The 22,243-nt window shown below is 34.8% G+C and overlaps 1 protein-coding gene across 6 annotated transcripts in view; it reads left to right on the forward strand.

Annotated features, from left to right (window-relative positions):
- The window catches only part of CSMD3 (CUB and Sushi multiple domains 3), a 1,190,044-nt gene that overhangs the window by 1,040,455 nt on the left and 127,346 nt on the right, over positions 1 to 22,243 (forward strand). For all 6 annotated transcript variants that reach the window (XM_078072078.1, XM_078072080.1, XM_078072079.1 and 3 more), the window contains 2 exons: positions 5,619 to 5,715; positions 7,943 to 8,047. In XM_078072078.1, the coding sequence (XP_077928204.1) occupies positions 5,619 to 5,715; positions 7,943 to 8,047 (202 nt within the window). The remainder of the gene's footprint in view (positions 1 to 5,618; positions 5,716 to 7,942; positions 8,048 to 22,243) is intronic.

Here is a 22,243-nt window from a genome sequence, read left to right on the forward strand (position 1 = left end):
TCAGTAAATGCATTGTGTTGCTCATCCTGCTTATTCTGACAGCAACATTCTGATCATGCCTATTCTCCTGTCACTCTTAAAACATGTTTTTCCTCCTTAGTTTTCATGGCACCAGTACTCTCTTGGACTTTTGTTTTATTTTCTTTTTTACATCAGTGGCTCTTGCTTCTACATTTGGGAACATGGTCTTCTCTTTCTACTCAACACATCAGATACAATGTTTGAGAGATTCTGTGGTGTTTGTTCATCTTACCTTACACCATTCTCTCTGCCATCTTGTCTACTTCCATGTCTTTAGCTACCATTTTGTGCTGATGAAGCCCAGGACCTGCATCATAATAGACCATCAGAAAACATTCTTTTTTTAATGAAGACTGAATAAATGTTGGTTCTCAAACCTAAATATCCAACTCAGACCTTTCACCTAAGCTTCATGACACATATCTAACTGCCCACTGGGCATTTTCAGCTAAACTTCTTGCTGGAATTTCAAATTCAACCTGTTCAAAATTGACTTCATGATTTTTTCTCATTATTATGGAACTTCTCCAGTGTTCTCTGACTCAAAATGAACCCCTCATCCATTCAGTTGCACAAGCCAGAAATCTTGATGATTTTTTTTCTTCTCCTGCTCTATACAATGAAATATGTCAGTGTCAGGTCTGTCTTTCATAAATCAAATAAGTCTATTTCTCTCCATCCAAATTTTTATCACTTAAGATTGGGTGGTCATAATCCCTGTCCCAGGTTCTTTTTCTCCTTCAATCTATTCCTCAGAGGGCAAAGAGAGTAGAGTAACCTAAAATTAAAAACCTACTAATATCACTTTCCTGCTCACAATACTTCAGCTGTCTCCTATATGCTTAACTCCTTGACAAGTTGATTATGCCTTTGTGCTTTGTCCTCATTTCTTACCTCTTCTGTTTACACTATTTTAGTTCTCTTTTGCCTTTGGGCCTTTATGCATGTTGTTCTCTTTGCAGACAACACTCTGCTTGATCTCCCTTTATTTTGTTTATTCTTAGTCATCATTTCTGTCTCAACTTTAAAACAGTTCTGTGGAAGACTTTCTGTGAACTTGAGAAAAGGTTAAGTCCCGTGCTGTATGTTCTCATATGTCCCTGTAATTTCCTTATTATAACACCCATCACATTTTACTGTTACTACTTAGTTAATTATCCATAAGATCATGAGGGCACTAACTCAGTCTGCTCTGGCAGCTAGCATGCTCAGTAAATATTTTTAGAATGAACCAATGAATACCTCCCCAAGCAGTGGAGTTTTGGACTATTTTAAGGAGTTAAGACAGCATGATGAACTAATAAGACATCTGCAGACAAAGTACATTGTATATCACATGTCCTAGCCAAACACTACTCAAAACTAGACACTTAATATCAATACCACTATAAAATCTTTCACTGAGGAAGCATTTTATTTAATGATCACACATTAGAAAACAGAATTTGAGTTTAACAACGCATTTATCAAGTTTAAACAGGGTGTGAAGTGTACTGGATTTTTAAATTTAAATAGTCTAAAGGACTGCCAAACACTTTTTTTCTAATTAACCTCTTTATGTATGGTAATTTTAGACATATCTATAATAATAGAAAATTACATAACACATACACACACATATTTAATATGTGATTTATATTTGAAATTTCACTAATTTTACCTAAAAGCTACCTGACTGCTACATCAGGTTTAAAGTAATGCTTATTTTATTTTATTCAGTTAGGATGAATATGTGTGTGAATAAAGAATTATATGAATATTCAATAAATCCTATACAAGATGAAATGGGATAACCAGTGGTGGAAAAAGAAACATTTAAAATGCTGGAAAAGTTACAAATAATATAGAGTAATTGAGCTATCTTTAGAAAGAGCCCAGCAAATAGAGTGATTTGTTATATTAAGTTTACATGAGAAGTTTGTGGGGACTAGTGTATTTGCCTGTCTATTTTAGCAAAGTATATTGATGGAGAATTCCAAAAGGGCTAATAACAAAGTTATCAAGCAGAAGAGCGATCTTTATGTGAATAACCATGGGAAAATAATGTTCATTACTTAACTGTGTCAATTTGTAGAATGATCATCATGAGTTAATATAATCTAACAAGCACATTAAAATGAGATGTGAATGTCTATATGAGAAATATCTGGTTTTAGTGATTGGAAATTCATTACCTCATAAAGCTATCCTGTTGCCATGATGGACAGCTCCATCTAATGCAAAATTCTTCTTTTTTTTTTTTAATTTTTTTTATTGTTATGTTAATCCCCATACATTACATCATTAGTTTTAGATATAGTGTTCCATGATTCACTGTTTGTGCATAACACCCAGTGCTCCACGCAGAACGTGCCCTCCTCAATACCCATCACCAGGCTAACCCATCCTCCCAACCCCCTCCCCTCTAGAACCCTCAGTTTGTTTTTCAGAGTCCATTGTCTCTCATGGTTCTTCTCCCCCTCCGATTTCCCCCCCTTCATTCTTCCCCTCCTGCTACATTCTTCTTCTTCTTTTTTTCTTTCTTAACATATATTGCATTATTTGTTTCAGAGGTAATGCAAAATTCTTCTAAACGCTGAATCAATAGCGTTTTTTTTTTTTTTTCTTTTTAAATCTTTGACTTTGCCTCCTATTTGGCTTTTTGTCATTGTGGGTCCTCAGTCATTTACTTGAGTCTCCCACACCCTCTGTGTTTATTGTGCCAAACTACATTCACGGTTTGCCCAGACTCTGAGTGGCAAATTGTGATAGTTTCGTGTGGCTGCTGGAAGTACCAGGCACTTGATAGCTTAGAGTAGCTGAAGTTTATTGTCTCCCAGTGCTGGAGGCCAGAAGTCCCAAAGCAGTGTTCCTGAGCTGCGGCTGAGCTGCTGCCAGGGCTGTGCTCGGACCCTCCACTCTTCCCTCTGCCCAGGCTCTACGGGAGGCCCTTCCTTGCTTCTTCTAACTGCCGGTGGCTGCCGGCACTCCTTGGTGTCCCACTGTATGACTCCATTTCTTGCCCACATGGTCACAGTGCCTTCTTCTCTTCTGTGTTAATCTCCTTTGACATCTTTCTTATGATTGTATTTAGGGCCCATTTGAATAATCCAGGATAATCTCCCTATCGCAAGATGCTTAGTTAAATTCCATCTGAAAGATCTTTTTTTTTTTTTTCCTTCCACATAAGGCAATATGTATAGGTGCCAGGGATGAGGACCTGATATTTTTGGAAGCCAATATTCAGTCTGCTATACATATGTATCCAGAATTAAGCAAAATTTGTTCTTCTCATTAAGGTAATAGGCTTTCCTACAGATGTCTTCATTTTTGTTCTCACCACCCCTCTGATCTCCATAACTCAGGAAAAAAAGATAAATTATTCTTAAGTCTTCCCTCTCACTTCCGTCCCTTATTCAGATTACACAAAAGCCAGTAACTTCCCCTGTAGCAACATATGGGGGGCATCTCTGTCCCCCCTTCTACTATTTATTCCTGCCTCCGATCTACTTCAATTTTTCATTGTTTCTCACACAGACTACTGCAGTGGACACTGAAATTGTCTTTTCACTTATATTTTTTTCATCCAATGCAGTGCAGTACTTAAAGCAGTTCTGATTTTGCTCCTTCTAAAACCTTCAGTGGACTGCTCACTTGCATAATTATTGCGGTGGTGTTCAGTCTTTCTAGACTCTTGGCCAATCTGTCGCAACTAAGATACATTAAATCCTTTATACACACTGGACACTATTTTCAACTAAAATTAATTTAGTTTTTACAACAATTCTATGAATCAGATACCTTTACTACGATGATTTATATGAGTAATTGAAGACATAGAGAGATTAACAACTCTTTAGTATTACATGGCAGCCAGTGGAGGGAGCCAAGAAGCTGCAAATCCATGCGTCCTAACTCTGCAGTCTTTTGTATTTATCCACTAAGCTCTCTCTTTCTAACTTTTCTCTCCTTTTCCTAACTTTGCATGCATATTTCCTCATATGTAAATACCTTCTACTGTGGCTAAATTGGATTACTTATGGTTCACTAAATCCACCTCATGGCTTGCCCCCTCTACATTTTTATAACTCAATAATCTCTTTCAGTGGAAAACCTCTCAATACATTTAGCTTATCTCAAATGTCAACTCCTGCATGAATTCTTACATTTTTTTTTCCTTTTCTTTTCCTTTTTTTTTTTCCCAGCTGAATGTGATCTTTTCTTCCCCTGAATTGTAAGAAAGGAAAATTCAGATATGAAGAGAGAATTGATCATTGTTTAAGGAGGTGGTGATAATATTACAGTCATACAGCTTTAATTCCATTCTTCTTCCTGTCCTGGAACATTGCCATTGGGCCTAATGCCTGTCACACAGGCAGGGTATCTGTTGCCATGTGGCACTCACCCCTGGAAAGGAGACACCAGCATTCACTTGACGGGAAGAATGATGATGGTCTATTTTGTGGATAAGAAATTTTTAATGAATGCACTTGTGATAATTATTTAGTGAATGAGTGCAGTGCTTACAATTATAACAGACTTTAGCTAAATAAAATAAATTTATTTTAATAAAGTTAGTCCTTCCCTTCCTCCAAAACAATAAAATATATACTACAGAAAGAGAAAAAGGATCACATCCACAGTTGTGGGGGTCCTGTGGGTTCTTGCAAAAGCTCAAGCTGTGCCAAGTGAAGTGCAACAAAGTAACACATGCCTCTTTCTTTAAATAAAATTTAATAGACATGAGAGAATTGTACTCGAGCATTTCCCTTATCAACTTTAGGGACTTTCACAGTAATTTAGTTATTATGACTCCATTCATAAAAATAATCTTTAAAAGATGTACCCAAATCAGTTATAAAGTTTAATTTTGGTCATCTATATTGAGACCTATTAAAAATGTGCATAGGGGATAATAATGTTATTTTTTTAATGAAAGGAAATTGAGCAAAGGTTAGGCAAATAAAGGAAAATAAAATGTATCCAGTATAAACCTAGCTAAACTGGCAAAAATCGAACACTCCAAAACATAAAAGTTCACCAGTTGTTTAGAACATGCATTGGGATTCCTGGCACTGAGACATTAATTAACCCAAAGGCTTATTTTTATTTTTTTAGTTTTTATTTCTTTATTTACTTTAGATATATAGATACAGAGAGAGAGTAAAAGAGAGTGGGGGAAAGGGGTATAAGGGGAGGGAGAGGGACAAACAGACTCCCTGCTGAGCAGACACGGGCTCCATGTGGGGCTCCATCTCATGACCCTGAGATCATGACCTGAGCCGAAATCAAGAGTCAGACACTTAACTGACTGAGCCACCCAGACACCCCTAACCCACAGTCTTTAATAAAGAGAGTATTCTGAGATGGTGACAGACATTATCAATGTTATACCCATAGTGAACACTGCTAGGTGCCCCATAGGCTCTTCTCACCAAAGTCAGCTCCTGTAGGCTGGTGCCACAATGGCAAAGACCAATTCTGTTAAAATCCTTCTATGAAGAGCCACAGTGACATAGTCCCAGCTTGGAGTTCTCTCTTCTAATACGGTGAGGAAGACTGTAATATTAGTATCTTGTTAGAAATATGTTTTCTTATCAGTAATTATTATTTCACAGGTGCAAGTTGTCAGCTTTGCTACAGAACATAATTGGGATTCTCTGGACTTTTATGATGGGGGAGACAACAATGCTCCACGCCTCGGAAGTTATTCAGGTAAATAGAAGAGCTGAGCTTAATTAAAACACAGATATAATTAGGAATATAGAAATCTCTCTCTCTTTTTAAAAGAGTTTCCAAGACTCTGACTTGGCAGTTTAAATTCCTTTTTATAAACTATACACAGGGAACTAAATTACAAGGTGAGAAATTTGAAAGGCATAAAAGGTAATGACATTGAAATTGCTGTTTAAAACCTTACTATATTCTTACTATATTTATGTAATTATTTATTGATGCCTTTATAGTAATATTTTCAGCTGAGCTGTGGTTCAGGAATAATATGTGTGCCCTTTTCCCTTAAATAGTTAAAAATTAGACAGTGCTTGGTAATTATGCTCTATCTATTCAATAGAGTGTTACCCAGCCATTAAAATAATTTTAGAGACTGTGTAACAACATGGTAAATGTTACAAGGTACTGTTGAGTGAGAATAAAGAGAATTTAAAATTATTTCTAGGAAATGAATAAAATTATATAAAGTGAATTAATACCCAGGTACCAAGACCAGAAGGTTTTTAAATTTGTTAAGGTTTTTAAAGGTAATTTATGCAATAATCTAACAGCTTTTTCCAGCAAATGAAAAGTGAAATCGTTTTACTCTAACTTTAACTATACTTTTTACTTTATTATACTTTTTAACCGTAGACATAGGAACATAGCTAAACCATGAACTTCTACATTTCAGATATACTTGAATCAGCATGAATGGTTTTAAGTTTTTAATAGATTTTAAAATAGAGTATGATAACCAGTTTTTCAGCGTCACCATTGAGAAAAGGAAAGAAGAAATATCTGGAGTAGGAGTGACTTGGTTTAGTCATAGAAAGTATTTTAGATACAGGTTAAGGTAGAAGTCTTTCTTGGAAGAAATCTCATAACATTTTGAGTATACATTTGTTTAGAATAGATTGAGGGTATACTTTCTTAATAATAAATACAACAATGAAGATAATAAAAGTGACAACAGCTGTTGATTTACCAAGTGCTAGCTCTATGTGAGGCTTGTCATACATCTCCTCATTTGCTCTTTCTAGCAGTTCTGGTACTTGATTGAAGCTTAGAGAGATTAAGTTGCCCGAGATTGTACAGCTAATGTTAGAATGAGACTGGAGCCCAGCTGGTGTGACTCCAGAGCCAGAACTCTTAATCACTAAGATTCTCTAGGAGACTAAGGGCAGGGTGATTTTACCTCTGTCTTCAGTGATTCAGTGAGGATACTATGGACAGATAACAGGTTGAAAACAAAAACAAAAACAAAGCAATTATATGTTCTATAATGAATTAGTCCTGACTTCCTTTATAGAAGGATCAGTGAGTGGTTAAGGTCCACAGATTTATACAAAGTAGTATAAAGTAACTAGTTACAGAAAAAATTTGCAACATTATCAACTAATATGTTATCTTAAAACATAGAATTGACACTTTTTTTATGCTTGTCATTTGAAATTGCTTGAGTTGTAATCTTAAGGATCTTGAACTATTACTCAATGTCAAATAGTCAAGAAGTAATTGCTTCAAGCAGATATTTTGTTTTCAACTCTATAACTGAATAAAGTCAAGTTGACTTCCTTTAGAAATTCAGAAGTACATCATTATAATGTATTTGCTGGGAGACACGGCTAACACTAGTTTATAATTGGGATTTTTCAAACACTACTTACCAGCTTTGCTGTCAGAGTATAAGATACATCAAGGTACTTTACCTGGTATAGAAGAACATACATACATCCATGCATACATACATAAATGAAATGCATATATAATATATTTGTATATAACATATATAATAAAAAGGGCAATAAATATAATCCTCTGAACCCATACATAATCTTAAGTTACTATACTATAAAAATCACCTGCAAACTTTAAAATTAAACTTCCCATTAGCTCATGCATGGAATATTGAAATCCACATGAAATTCAAAACATTTATTTTAGGTGACCTGTAAAATTTACTGCTTTGACCAGCTCTTTGTGCCTGCCTATTTTTAGGGAGCAATCTAGAGTGATCTCAAAGGACCATCTCCTTGGAGATAGTCACAAACAATAAAATGAAAGAGAAATGTGGGACATATTTTTTTATCAAACAATTCCTGAAAAAACACTTGACCAATACATAATTTCAGTGACAATCTATTGGCTGATTAGTAGTTAACTTACTTAGTTTTACTATAATATTTATTATGTGATCATTGACCTGCCTTTCCAATTATCATTTCAGGAACAACAATACCCCATCTGTTGAATAGTACGTCTAATAATCTATATCTAAATTTTCAATCAGACATCAGCGTTTCTGCTGCAGGATTTCACCTTGAATACACAGGTAAATATAATATCATGTGCTACTCAAGAAATTTAAGAACAAGTTTATATTAATTTTTAAATATTAATTTTTTGAATGTAGAAATTAAATAGACTTTGTCAGGAGAGAATATTGTCTTATTTTTTAAAGATTTTGATGTGCTCCTCCAATTCATTTACAAAACTATATAAAGTTTTAATTATTTTCAACAGAATTTACAAGTGTTTTCTTTTTTCTTTTATTGTAAGAACAATGAGATTTACCCTCAAGTTTTTAATACACAATACAGTAGTGTTAACTATAGGTACAATGTGGTGCAGCAGATTTCTAGAACTTACTCATCTTGCATCACTGAAACTTTATACCTGTTGAAGAGAAGCTTCCCCTTTCCTCCAGCCTTGGCAGCCATCATTCTACTTTCTATTTCTAGGAGTTTGACTATTTTTATGTATTTATTTATTTATCTGTTTTTTATCATTTTTTTTTAAATTTGACTATTTTAGATCCTTCATATAAGTGCTGTCATGTAGTATTTGTCCTTCTTTGTCTGGCTTATTTCACTTAGTATAATCTGTACTAGGTTCATCCATGTTGTTGCTTTTGGCAGGATTTCCTTCTCTTTTTTTAAGACAATGATATTACATTGTATGTATATACCATCTTTTCTTTATTAATTTATCTTTTAATAGGCATTTCAGTTGTTTCCATATCTTGGCTATTGTGAGTGATGCTGCAATGAAAATAGGAGCACAGATGTCTCTTTGAGATTATTTCAAATGTTTTGTAAATATACTCAGATGGGATTGCTAGATCATATAATAGATCTACTTTTAATTTCTTTGAGAAACCTCCATACTGTTTTCCATAGTGGTTCCACCAATTTACATTCCTATCAACATTGTATAAGGGTTCCAGTTTTTCCACATCTTCACCAACACATACTTTTTTTTTTTTTAAGATATATTTATTTATTTGAGAGAGCGAGAGAATGCATGCAGGGCAGGGGAGGGAGTAGGGGAAGGAGAGAATCTCAAGCTGACTCCACGCTGAGGGTGCAGCCCAACACGGGGCTCGATCTCACAACCACTGAGATATGACCTGAGCCAAAATCAAGAGTTGATCGTTTAACCAACTGAGTAAGCCAGGCACCCCAACATGTATTTTTTTTAAAACAAGAACATTTTATAGTTATCAAAAGGAGACATCATATCCTAACAAAAACTCCAGTTTTGAGTATTTATGAACCACATAACAGCATCAACATTCTTAAAGGGGATAGTCAAGAAATATAAGGAGAAATAAACAGAAATGCATTATGAAATTGACCAAAATTGATCCCTGTACAGAAATTCTACATAGAGCAATAATCATAGGAGTAATATAGAAAATAATTGTTTAAAAGTACCCCAAAACACACACACACACACACACACACACACACACACACAATACCAGGTCCAAATGACTTCACATAGAAATATTGCTAACCTTTAAGGACCAGGTAATCCCAATGCTGTTTTAATTATTCTATCTTCTGTGGTTATCACAGGTTCCCATAATACAATAGAAAACTACAAGCTGAACTCTTCTATGAATATGATGCAAAAGTTTTATTTTTTCAGTTCATTGAAATTTAGTTGACACATAACATTGTGTTGTTCTTGAACTTATACAATGTGTCGATTTGATATATGTATTTATTGCAAAATGATTACACAATATGGATAGTTAATACCTCTATAGCTCACATAATTACCTTCTTTTTTTCTTTGTGTGTGTGAGACAGAGAGAGAGAGAGAGAGAGAGAGAATACTTAAAATCTAGTCTCTTAGCAACTTGCAAGTATATGATATAATGCAAACCATTGTCACCTAGGTGCCCCAGAAGATTTATTTTTTAATTTGATGTAGTTCCACTTATTTATTTTGCATTTGTTGCTTGTACTTTTGGTGTCATATCCAAAAAAAATCAATGACAAGACCAATGTCCAGGAGCTTTTTTTCTATTTTCCCTTAGGACTTTTACAATATGGGGTTTTATTCCAATTCTGAATAATTTTTGTGAGTAGTATAAGGTAGGGGTCCAATTTCATTCTTCCACATATGATTAAACAGTTTCCCCAGCACCATTTATGGGGAAAAGACTATACTTTTCCCCTTGAGTATTCTTGGCATCTTTGTCAAATATTAGTTGGCTGTATATGTGAGGGTTTATTTCTGGGCTCTCAATTCTGTTACATTGGTGTATGTGTCCATTTTTATGCCAGTACCATACTGTTTGATTACTATAGCTTTGTAATAGTTTGAAATCAGAAAGAATGATGCCTCTAGCTTTATACTTCTTTCTCAGGATTGTTTTGGGTATTCAGGGTCTTTTGTGGTTCCATGAATTTCTGTCTCTGATGAAATCATGCCATTGGAATTTTGACATGAATTCTGTTGAATATATAGATGGCTTAAATGTGGTTAAATTTGTTCCCAAATTTTATTGTTGTTGTAAATGGTATTATTTTCTTTCTTTTTGAGATATTCTGTTTTTAGTGTATAATAACACAACTAATTTCTGAATGTTGATTTTTTTATCCTGCAACTTTATTGAATTTGTTCATTAGCTCTAATAGTTTTTGGTGGAGTCTCGAGGATTTTGTATACATAAGATCGCATCATTTTCCAATAGAGATAATTTTACTTTCCTTTCTGGTTTGGATGTCCTTCATTTCTTTTTCTTGCATAATTACTCTGGCTAGAACTTTCAGTACTCTGTTGAATGAAAGTCATGAGACTGGGCACCTTTAGTCTTCTTCCCTATCTTAGAGGAAAAGTCTTCAATCTTTCACCATTGAGTATGATGTTAGCTGTGGGCTTTTCATATATGGCCTTCATTAAGTTGAGGTTCATTCCTTCTATACCCATTTTGTTGAGAGTTTTTATCATGAAGGGGTGTTTTGTCAGATGCTTTTTCTGTGTCTATTGAGATTATCACATGATTTTTTATCTTTCACTGTACTAATGTGATGCCTCACAGTTTTTTTATTTGCGTGTGTTGAACTATCTTTGCTTCCCAGGCATAAATCCCACTTGATGGTGATGTATAATCCTTTTGATATGTTGTTGAGTTTGGTTTGCTACTATTTTGTTAAAAAAATGCACATCTGTATTCATTATGGATTTTGGCCTGTCATTTTTTTCTTGTAGTGTCCTTATCGGGCTTTGGTATCAGGGTAATTCTGATTTCATAAAATGAGATTTAGAATGTTCTCTCCTCTTCAGTTTTTCAGAAGAGTTTGAGAAGGACTAGCATTAATTCCTTTTTACATGTTTGGCAAAATTCACCTATGAAGCCATCTAGTCCTGGGCTTTTCTTTATTGGAAGGCTTTTGATCACTAATTTAATTTCTTACTTGTTATTGGTCTGTTCAGATTTTCTATTTCTTCATGTTTTAGTTGGTAGGTTATATGTTTCTAGAAATTTGTCCATTTCTTATAGATTATCCAATTTTTTGGTATATAATTGTTCATAGCAGTCTTTTATGATCCTTTTTATATCTGTGATATCAGTGTAATGTCTCCTCTTTCATTTCCAGTTTTGTTTATGTAAGTCTTCTCTGTCTCCCTCTCTCTCTCTTTTTTTTTTTAGTTAATCTATCGAATCTTATGTCAATTTTGTGTATCTTTTCAAAAACCAGCTCTTTGTTTCTTTGGTCTTTTCTGTTGTTTTTCTGTTTTCTATTTTATTTATTTCTGCTCTGATCTTTGTTACTTCCTTTATTCTGCTAACTTTTGGCTTTAGTGTATTCTTTTTCTAGTTCCTTGAGATATAAAGTTAGCTTGTTTATTTGAGATCTTCCTTTTTTCAAATGTAGATATTCATTGCTATAAACTTCCTCTCAGAACTGCTTTTGTGTATCCCACAAGTTTTGGTATGTTGTGTTTCTCCTCTTTTTGTTTGTTCATTTCAAGATTTTTTTTTTTCCTTTTGATTTATTCTTTCAATAATTGGCCATTTATGAGCATACTATTTGATTTCCACATATTTGTCCACATATGTGTGAATTTTCCAGTGTTCCTTCTGTTAGTGATTTCTAGTTTCATGCCATTGTGATTGGAAAAGATTTTTGATATGATTTCACTCTTAACTTTGCTAAGACTTCTTTAGTGATACAATATATGATTTATCCTGGAGAATGTTCTGCATGTACTTGAGAAAAAATATGTATTTTGTTGCTTTGCAATGAATGTTCTGTATATGTCTGTTAGGTTCATTTGGTCTGAAGTATTGTTAAAATCCAATATTTCCTTAATACTTTTTTATCTAGATGATCTATATATTGTTGAAAGTGAAGTACTGAAGTCCCCTACTATTATTGTATTGTTGTCTGTTTTTCCCTTCAGATCTGTTAGTATATGCTTAATATATTTGGGTAGTGCTCCGGTGTTAGCCGCATATATATAGATATATATAATTTATTTAGAGAGAGAGCACATGAGTGGAGGGTGGGGCAGAGGGAGGGAGGAAGAGAGAATCTCAAGCACACTCTGTGCTGAGTGGAGCCCAACATGGGGCTCTCAGGGGACCCTGAGATCATGACCTGAGCCAAAATCAAGAGTCAGATGTTAACTGACTGAACCACCCAGGCGCCCCTATTTGCATATATATTTATGATTACTATATCCCCTTGATTAAAGGATCTAATTATTATGCAATGGCTTTCTTTATCTCTAGTAACAGCTTTTGAGTTAAAGTTTATATTGTCAGATGTAAGTATAGCTACCACTGCCTGTTTTGGTTTCCACTCGCATGGAATATCTTTTATTATCCCTTCACTTTGAGCATATGTGTATCTTTGAAGCTGAAGTGAGTTTCTAGTAGGCAGCATATAGTTGTTTTATTTTGTTTTTTGTTTGTTTTATTTTTTAAATCCATTCAGCTAGTCTATGTCTTTTGCTTGGAGAATACCATCCATTTACATTTAGAGTAATTATTTACTTACTAATACCATCTTATCAATTATTTTCTGGCTTTGTTATAGTTCCCATATTCCTTTCTTTCTCTCTTACTCTTTTCTTTATGAATAGGTGATTTTCCAGAGTGGTGTGCTTGATTCCCTTCTTCTTATCGTTTGAGTATCTACTGTGAGCTTTTGCTTTGTGGTTACTATGAGACTTGCATGAACTATCTTCTAGATATAACTATCTATTTTACACTAACAACTTAACTTCTTCACGTAATAAATCTCTGTCCTTTTACTTCCCACTTTGTGTTTTTGATGTCACAATTTACCTTATTTTTTTTGTATTCCTTAACAAATTATTATGCTGTAGTTAATTTTAAAACTTTTGTCTTTTACTTTTATACTAGAATTAAGTAGTTAATATACCACCGTATTACAGAATTAAAGTATTTTGAATTTAAATATGTACTTACCTTCACCAGTGTGTTGTATATTTTTGTATGTTTTCATGTTACTAATTAGCGTCCTTACATTTCAGCTTGAGAGATTGCTTTCTGCATTTCTTGTAAGTCAGGTCTAGTGGCAATGAACTCCATTAACTTTTGTTTGTGTGGGGCCATCTCTCCTTCATCCAACGTTTTCTAATGGACTACTTTACTGTATAAAGTATTCTTGCTTGAGAGTTTTATTCTTTCAGCACTTTGAGTGTAACATCACTCTCTGTCCTTGTCTATAAGGTTTCTCCTGAGAAAGTCACTGATATTGCCTTGTACAGGTCCCCTTGTAAATTATGAGCTTCTTTTCTCTTGTTATTTTTAAGACCCTCTCTTTGTCTTTCATTTTTGACAGTTTTATTATAATTAATCTTGGAAAATATCTTTTTATGTTGAGTTTGTTTGGGAGCCTATGACTTTTATGAACATGGATGTCCAAATCTCTCCCCAGATTTTGGAAGTTCTGTGTCATTACTTCTGTAATAAGCTTTTTAAAAATGATTTATTTAGTTATTTGAGAGAGGGGGGGAGAGAGAGAAAGAGAGAGAGAGAGAAGAGGGGCAGAGGGAGAGAGAGAGAATCCTGAAGCAGACTCCCTGATGAGTACAGAGCCTGATGTGGGGCTCAATCCCAGGATCCTGAGATCATGACCTGAGCCAAAATCAAGAGTTAGCCACTTAACTCACTGAGCCACGCAGGTGCCCCACTGTAATAAACGTTCTGCTTTCCTCTTCTCCTTCTGAGATTCTCTTCTGAGATCCTTCAGATCTCTTTGTTAAACTTTTCATTTTGATCATGTGTTGTTTTCTTGATTTTGAAGGATTATTTTTTGTGAGTTTCTTTGTAGTTTATTGAGCTTCCTTAAAACAGGTATTTTGAATTCTTTTTGAGGTAAATTGCAGAGCTCCATGTCTTTGGGGTCCATTACTGGAAAATTATTGTGTTCTTTTGGTGGTGTCATGTTTTCTGGATTTTTCATGTTTCTTGAAATTTTGTGTACTGTCTTTGTGTTTAAAATAGTAGTCACCTTCTCCAGTCTTTACTGGTTGACTTCAGGAGAGAAATATCTTCCTTTAGTCCTGCTGGGGATTTTGAGACTTTCTCAGACCTTCTAAGAATATGCATGTTCCGCACTTCTTGCTCCCTCTTATGACAGAGCTCTTAGGCTTGTATTCCTCCTCTCAATCTTCTAGAGCCAGGCCCTGTACGAACGACTTCTCAGCTAAATGCTCAAGTCTGTTGTCCCTTCTGGGTCCACAAATTTGGGCCAGCTTTCTGCACATGCTCACCCACTGTTATCTTGGGGGATGGGTGATGCAGATAAAGTCAAATTTTTCCTCTTATCCTCAGCAGTGTGTCCAATTTTAATTTTTTTGTTGTTGTTCCAATGGTGTGTTGGACTTCTACCAGACTCCTGGGCCTCCATAAAGGGTCTCTCATTCGTGGGTGATTGTGTAAATCAGTGTTCTCCAGAAGCTCCTAAACTGTGGCTCAGAGGTGCTAGAGCCAGTTCAAAGGGCACTTTCAGAGTCCACAGCCAGCACCAAAGTCTATGTGCCTATTACCTGATACACTGGTAGGTGAGACTCCTCTTGGATCCCTCGGTGTATTTTTTGATGACAGAACCAAAGGCCAATGGGTTGTTGCCAAGTTCTCAGGGCTATGCAGTTGTTTCTCACTCAGCCACCTAGGGGCTGGTCTGTCTTTTCCAAATGGCTCTTCTCATTCTTGAATGAGATTCATTCACTGGGATTTCACCATCTCCTACCTGGCTATCACATCTCCCACAAAGGCATGTTGTCCATGGATGACTGCCATATTGTTGTTGCTAAGGGGAGGATATAATAAGGGGCATCTTATTCAGCCATCTGGTGGACATCACTCCTTTTTCTTTTTTTAACAATAGCCATCCTAATAGGTGTGACGTGATTATCTCATTGTGGTTTTGATTTCCTTGCATTTTCCTGATGACTAGAGATGTTGAGCATCTTTTCATACCCCTGTTGGTAATTTGTATGTCATCTCTGGAGAAATGTCTATTTAAGTCCTTTGCCTATTTAAAAAATCGGATTATTTATTTTTGTTATTAAGTTGTAGGAGTTCCTTATATATTTTACGTATTAATCCGATATTAGATATATGGCTTGCAAACATTTTCTCCATTCTTTAGGTTGCTTTTTGCTCTGTTGATTGTTTCCTTTGCTGTGCAGAAGCCTTTTATTTTGATGTTGCCCCACTTGTCTATTTTTGTTCACTCTGCTTTGTTGTCATGCCCAGGAAAACATTATCAAGACCAGCATCATGACACTTTCCCCTATGTTTTCTTCTAGGAATTTTACATTTTCAGATCTTATTTTTAAGTCTTTAATCCATTTTGAGTTAATTTTTATATATGATGTAAGATAAGGGTCTGATTTTATTCTTTTGCTTTGGACATCCAGTTTTCTCAACATCATTTGTTTAAGAGATTATTCTCTCTCCATTGTGTATTTTGGCATCCTTGACAAAGATAAGTTGATGTGGGTTTATCAACTGGATTCTCTGTATTCTATATTCTGTTTCATTCATCTATATGTCTATCTTTATGCCAATACCATACTGTTTTAATTATTGTAATTTTATGTATTTTGATATTAGGAAGTGTGATGTCTCCAGTTTTGATCCTCATTCTCAAGATTGCTTTGGCTACTTGGGTCTTTTGTGGTTCCATATAAATTTTAGGATTATTTATTTATCTAATTCAGTAAAAATGCCATGGGGGGTTTCGTAGTGATTGCATTGAATCTGTAGATAACTTTGGGTATTATGGACATTTTAACAATATTATGTCTTCCAATCCATGAACATGGCATATCTTTCCATTTATTTGCATCTTTTTCAATTTTTTCCATCAGTGTTTTGTCATTTTCCATATACAAGTCTTCATTTCCTAGGTTAACTTTATTCCCTAGTATTTTACTATTTTTGTTGCTACGGTAAATAGGATTGTTTTCTAAATTTCCTTTTCAGTTACTTTGGTGTTAGTATATTGAATTACAAGTGATTTCTGATATTTTGTGTAGCAACCTTACAGAATTTAATGTCCTGTGGAGTTAGGGTTTCAACATAGAAGATCCTGTCACCTGCAAACAGAGATATGTCCACTTCTTCCTTAATTTGGATTCTTTTTTCTTGCCCAATTTCTCTGACTAGGATTCCAGTACTATGTGAATAGAAGTGGTGAGAGTTGGGCATCCTTGCTCCTGATCTCAAATGAAAAGCTTTGAGGTTTTTGTTTGTTTGTTTTGTTTTGTTTTGTTTTGTTTTTACCATTGAGATGATGATAGCTGTGGGTTTTTCATGTATGGCCTGTATTGTTTCAAGGTACATTCCATTACATCTAATTTGTTGGGAGTTTTCATCATAAAAGGATATTGCACTTTGTCAAATGCTTTTTCTGCATCTATTAAGATAATCATATGATTTTTATCCTTTAATCTGTTATTGTAGTATATCACATTTATTTGTGTATGTTGAACCATCCTTGCATCCCAGGGATAAATTCCATTTGATCAGAGTGTATAATCCTTTTGATGTGCTGTTTAATTTGGTTTGCTAGTATTTTGCAATGGATTTTTGCATCTATTTCATCAGGTATGTTGTCCTATAGTTTTCTTGTAATATCTTTGGCTATGGCCATCAGGGAAATTCTGGTTTCAAAAAATGAATTTGGAACTGTTTCTTCTTCAATATTTTGAAGAAGTTTAAGAGGGATCAATGTTAATTCTTTAAATGTTGGTAAAATTTACCCATGCAGTTATCTGTTCCTGAGCTTTACTTTGCTGGGAGGGTTTTGGTTACTTATTTAATCTACATACTCATTATTGGTCTATTGAGATTTTCTATTTCTTCATGATTCACTGGGTAGATTGTATATTTATAGGAATTTTTCATTTCTTCTATCCAATTTGTTGGTGTGTAATTGTTTATAGTAGTCTCTTAAGATCCTTTTTATTCCTATGGTATCAGGTGTAATGTCTCCTCTTTCATTGTAAGTATTGTCTAATTGTAAAAAGAACTGGATTCTGTAGATATTTTAATCCTGTAATTGGACTAAGTGACTTTTCTGGTTGCATAGAAAATATATACTAATTGCCCAACTCTTTACAAAACTTTTAGAGACAAAAATGTCTTACGCACCTTAGTTAAATACATATATGGGACATACATGATTTTGTTTTTGTTTTTGTTTTTGTTATTTGCTACATAAAATTATCACAAGTATAATGGGAGATTATTTTGGTAATTTTGGGTTTATGTACTGTCTCCCTACAATGTAAGCTCCAGGAAGACAGGATCTGCCATTAGCACAGGACCATGTCCATTTAGGATATCCTTTTGTCTCTTGCACTAAGCACAGCCCTTGAATCTTATTAGGCATTCACAATACATTTCTTGGCTGTGATACAACACCGAGAAGTAGAAGATAAATATGTAATATTGGCACATATTATTAACATCAGTAAACTTATACTGATGCTGGTGTTCATTAAGCCATTTAGTGCTTTAATCTGTGCACATTTTATACTTGTGTTGGCTTCTGCTGCCTGACTGTATTACCACTAGGTATTATTTCCTCAAAATCATTTTTCCAGGCCACTCAATCCATCACTGCAACATCATAACTTACACTGGAAATTCTGATAAAATAGAAACTCCCTGTGGGAAGGAACAAGGGCTATAATGATAGGCATGTGCTAAATAAACTGGTTAATTGATTTTGGACAAATTTTTTTTGGTTTATTTTGAAGTTCAGTTTCCAGCTATTGCTAACCTCAGATACAATAAATTTGTCATTGTAATGTAAATAGATGACAAATCAGTAAAAGAAGATCCATTCATTCTTCATTCAACCATAAATATATGGAACAGCTATGATATATCAGACAGTATGCTCAACATGGAAAATGCAAAGATAACTATGTCACTGTATCTTACTTTGGGAAGATAGTCTAGCAGAAGAGACAGAAAGGTAAAGCAATAACATGGTGCTATAAATATAAGAATAGAGATCTTTATGGTAGAGTGCTCAAAAGTGGAAAGTAATGGGCTCCATTTAGGAAGTTCAGGAAGTACTTCAAGTAGGACATGACACTTTAGCAGGGATTTTACAGTTAGACAAGAAGGATTGGATTTTTTTAGCATGAAAACTTCCCGTTCAGACAGAGCTATGACATATAGCACATTCAGGAGAAATACAGCCAGTTCAGTAGGACTAGGATATAAGGTCTGAGGCAGCACTAGGAACTAAGGCTGCTTCTATAGGCAGGGCTACTTCTGAAAGGTGTAGGATGTCATTATCAGAAATTTGACTTCAGTATAGACAATACAGTTAAAAAGCAGCATATGTTTTGATAGGTATTCATAATATAGATTATTAAATTATCATACAAAGAAATTGAGGGAGTTTTTTTTTTTTTTAAAGTTCCTCATATACAACTTTGGCATTTATAAAATGTTTTGTTGGATGCCAAAAAGGTCCTTTATTTATTTAAGATATATAATATAAGATAATTAAAATTTAATGGAATTGCTTACCCAGTTATTTATAATTTTTCAGATAATTCTTTTGGTTAGAAACTCTTTTTTTTAAGATTTTATTTATTTGAGAGGGAAAGAGAGCAAACACAAGCAGGGGGGAGGGGCAGCAGGAGAGGGGGAAGCAGACTTCCTGCTGAACTAGGAGCCCATCTTGGGACTCGATCCCAGGACCCTGAGATCATGACCTGAGCTGAAGGCAGCCGTTTAAACAACTGAGCCACCCAGGCGCCTCTTGGTTAGAAACTCTTTTTTTTTTTTTTTTTTAAAGATTTTATTTATTTATTTGACAGAGAGAGAGATAGCGAGAGCAGGAACGCAAGCAGGGGGAGTGGGAGAGGGAGAAGCAGGCTTCCCGCCGAGCAGGGAGCCCGATGTGGGACTCGATCCCAGGACCCTGGGATCATGACCTGAGCCGAAGGCAGACGCTTAACGACTGAGCCACCCAGGCGCCCTAGAAACTCTTAATTATGTTCAATAAATGAAGGAAATTGAGTCATATCCTAATCAATAAATAATAGGTGCTAATAATACATAGCAGCTTGCTTCTTAGAACAAATAATTGAGAGTTTGATCTTCTTAAAGGAAAACAATGACTAGTGTACTTAAATCTCACAAATCTTGAAAACCAACATCTTTGACAGAAAAGACGTGCTAGAAATATAATCTAAGCATCTTAAGTCATGATCTCTAATTTAAAAAGTAGAGTTTAGTACCTAACTATGTCAAAGATAGTCTGATGAGAACTGTAGAAGGATTAGAAGGTAACTGAGATAAACTCTGTCCTAATCAAGTGTAAACTTTATTGCATGGAATGTGTTTTGCCCTATTTTTTGTGATTATTTATCTATGTTATGAGTTATTTCTATCAAATGAACAATCAAAGAATGCTAGGATGTTCTAAGTTAGTTATCTGGATTGAATTCAAGAATGTGGCAAAGAATTCACCATTGGTAATTAATGAGCATAAGAACAAATGATGTATCATGTATGTATTATATGTGCTGTTGCTTTAAAAAAAATATGACTCTTCACAGGCAATGGCATTTAGTTTGTTAGCTTTGAGTTCACATAATCTGAAGTAAATATTCACAAAATGACACTTTGACTTCAAACTGATCCCCAGATACTTAAGAATTAGTAGATATCTTGATTCTCCACCCATGAAAAAAACAAATAAAAAAGCTTGGCACTGTATGTAGGCAATCTGAGGACATTATTAACTGTACTTTTCAAAAATCACAAAGTGGAATCCTATTAGAAAATGATAAAATGACCACCAAAATTTGTAAGCATTGTGTTGAGGGCCCTTAACTAACACATCAAACCATTTGCTTGATGTTCCCTTTTAACTGGAACAAAATTTAAAAATTTCCTGGATTAAAATACATATAATAAAAAAAAATACCAGTACTACAAAAAGCATGTAAAGTTATATTAAGACATTAATTTTTATCAAATTATAACTTAATAGAAGCAGTTAAACTATTCTCCATATAGAAAATGCCTCACTTGATAGTTACCCTTGGTAATGTTGTCGCATAAAAATGCTTCAGTTTCGGGGTGCCTGGGTGGCTCAGTCCCGTTAAGCGTCTGCCTTCGGCTCAGGTCATGATCCCAGGGTCCTGGGATCGGAGTCCCACATCGGGCTCCCTGCTCGGCAGGAAGCCTGCTTCTTGCTCTCCCACTCCCCCTGCTTGTGTTCCTGCTCTCGCTATCTCTCTCTCTGTCAAATAAATAAATAAAATCTTTAAAAAAAAAAAAATGCTTCAGTTTCACGTGTTGCTTTTAAACAAGTCAGTGAATCTGAATTTAAACAGAAAGTATAAATAGAAAGATGAAGAAGTGTAGAGAAATAGATGAGAAAATGTTTACAGAGTATGGGAAAAGCAGGACAATTAGGACAGGGGGACAGATAAAGAGAGGAGAGAAAAGAGAAAAAGATGAAATTAGTGGACAGTCGTGAAATCAGTGCCCGAGAATGCCCGATGTTCTTTTAATTAATTAAAAAGATTTTGGAATTTTCTCCATGTTTTCAAATCTATTGTCTGATCAATAAGGACATTTGCAAAACACTGAGTTAAGTGCAAGAGAATGGTGGGGGGGGAGGTCGAACAAGGAAATTTAAGTCCAGCTTTACAGAATTAAAATGACTAATAACTTATGCTCTAGTCTTCGAGGAAAAATTTATAAAACAAGCTATGGCAGTATTTTTGGCTGCCTATTACTAACAGATTGAAAAGCAGTTACCACATTTGGTGGATCAAATGCTGCCCAGAGCAGCTGTGGTTTTGGTGCAGTGTCCAGCAGGGTAATCTCAAAGGCTGTCTGATCACTCAGTGCACCCTGGAATATATCCCTTCCAGAAATGCTGGAGAATATATCCAAGCACAGTGGCTTTTTTTTTTTCTTTTTGCAAATAGTCTCTTGTTTGTGGAAAGGGTACCTTAATTTCTGTCAAGTTTTTAAATCTTCCCATAGTGAAGAAACATTTATTTTGTAGTAATTCAATGATCTGATCACTTGTGGAGGTAGGTTATGTTAACTAGACATAAAAATTTTAAAGAACTTCTTTATGTTTTCAGAAGCCCCCAAATGAGTGGTTGAGATGTAAGAACACAATGGCCTCTTGAAGAGGAAACTATTTTTTAAATGAATGTAAAGACGACATGAAAAAATTTAAATCTAAGTTTTGATACTTAGAAAAAGCAAAATGCTTAAGCAGTTGGGTACTAGGAAAATATTGCGTGTGTCTGTCTGTCTGTCTGTTATAAACAAGGTAGTTATATTAACTTTTCTCCATTGAGAAGACACCTATTTCACTGCACATCTTTGGTATTTCATTTCTGGCAGCCTCTGAGATACAAGTTCTGCCCACAGGGTAACATAAGGAGGAAATCACAATGGGGAATAACGGTCTCATAATCACACTACGAATACCAGCAACAGATGCAGAAGACATTAAGGTTTGCTATAAAAAGGACAGACTTCATGTTTGTTTGTTTTGTTTTTAACCAAGGAAGTAGACTCTTCCTATATTCCTAAAGGATGATTTTAAATAGTAAAGGTTTCAGGAAACATGGCAGGTGTTCCTCTGTCTTGGGAAATGGAAATTTGGCTGAGATTCCTTCCAGTAAGTAAGTATATTCTCTGTCTGATTTTTCTACCCACTTATGAGGCTTTAAGGAAACAAAT

Source organism: Halichoerus grypus, chromosome 5 (assembly GCF_964656455.1).
Source record: "Halichoerus grypus chromosome 5, mHalGry1.hap1.1, whole genome shotgun sequence".
NCBI lineage: Eukaryota > Metazoa > Chordata > Mammalia > Carnivora > Phocidae > Halichoerus > Halichoerus grypus.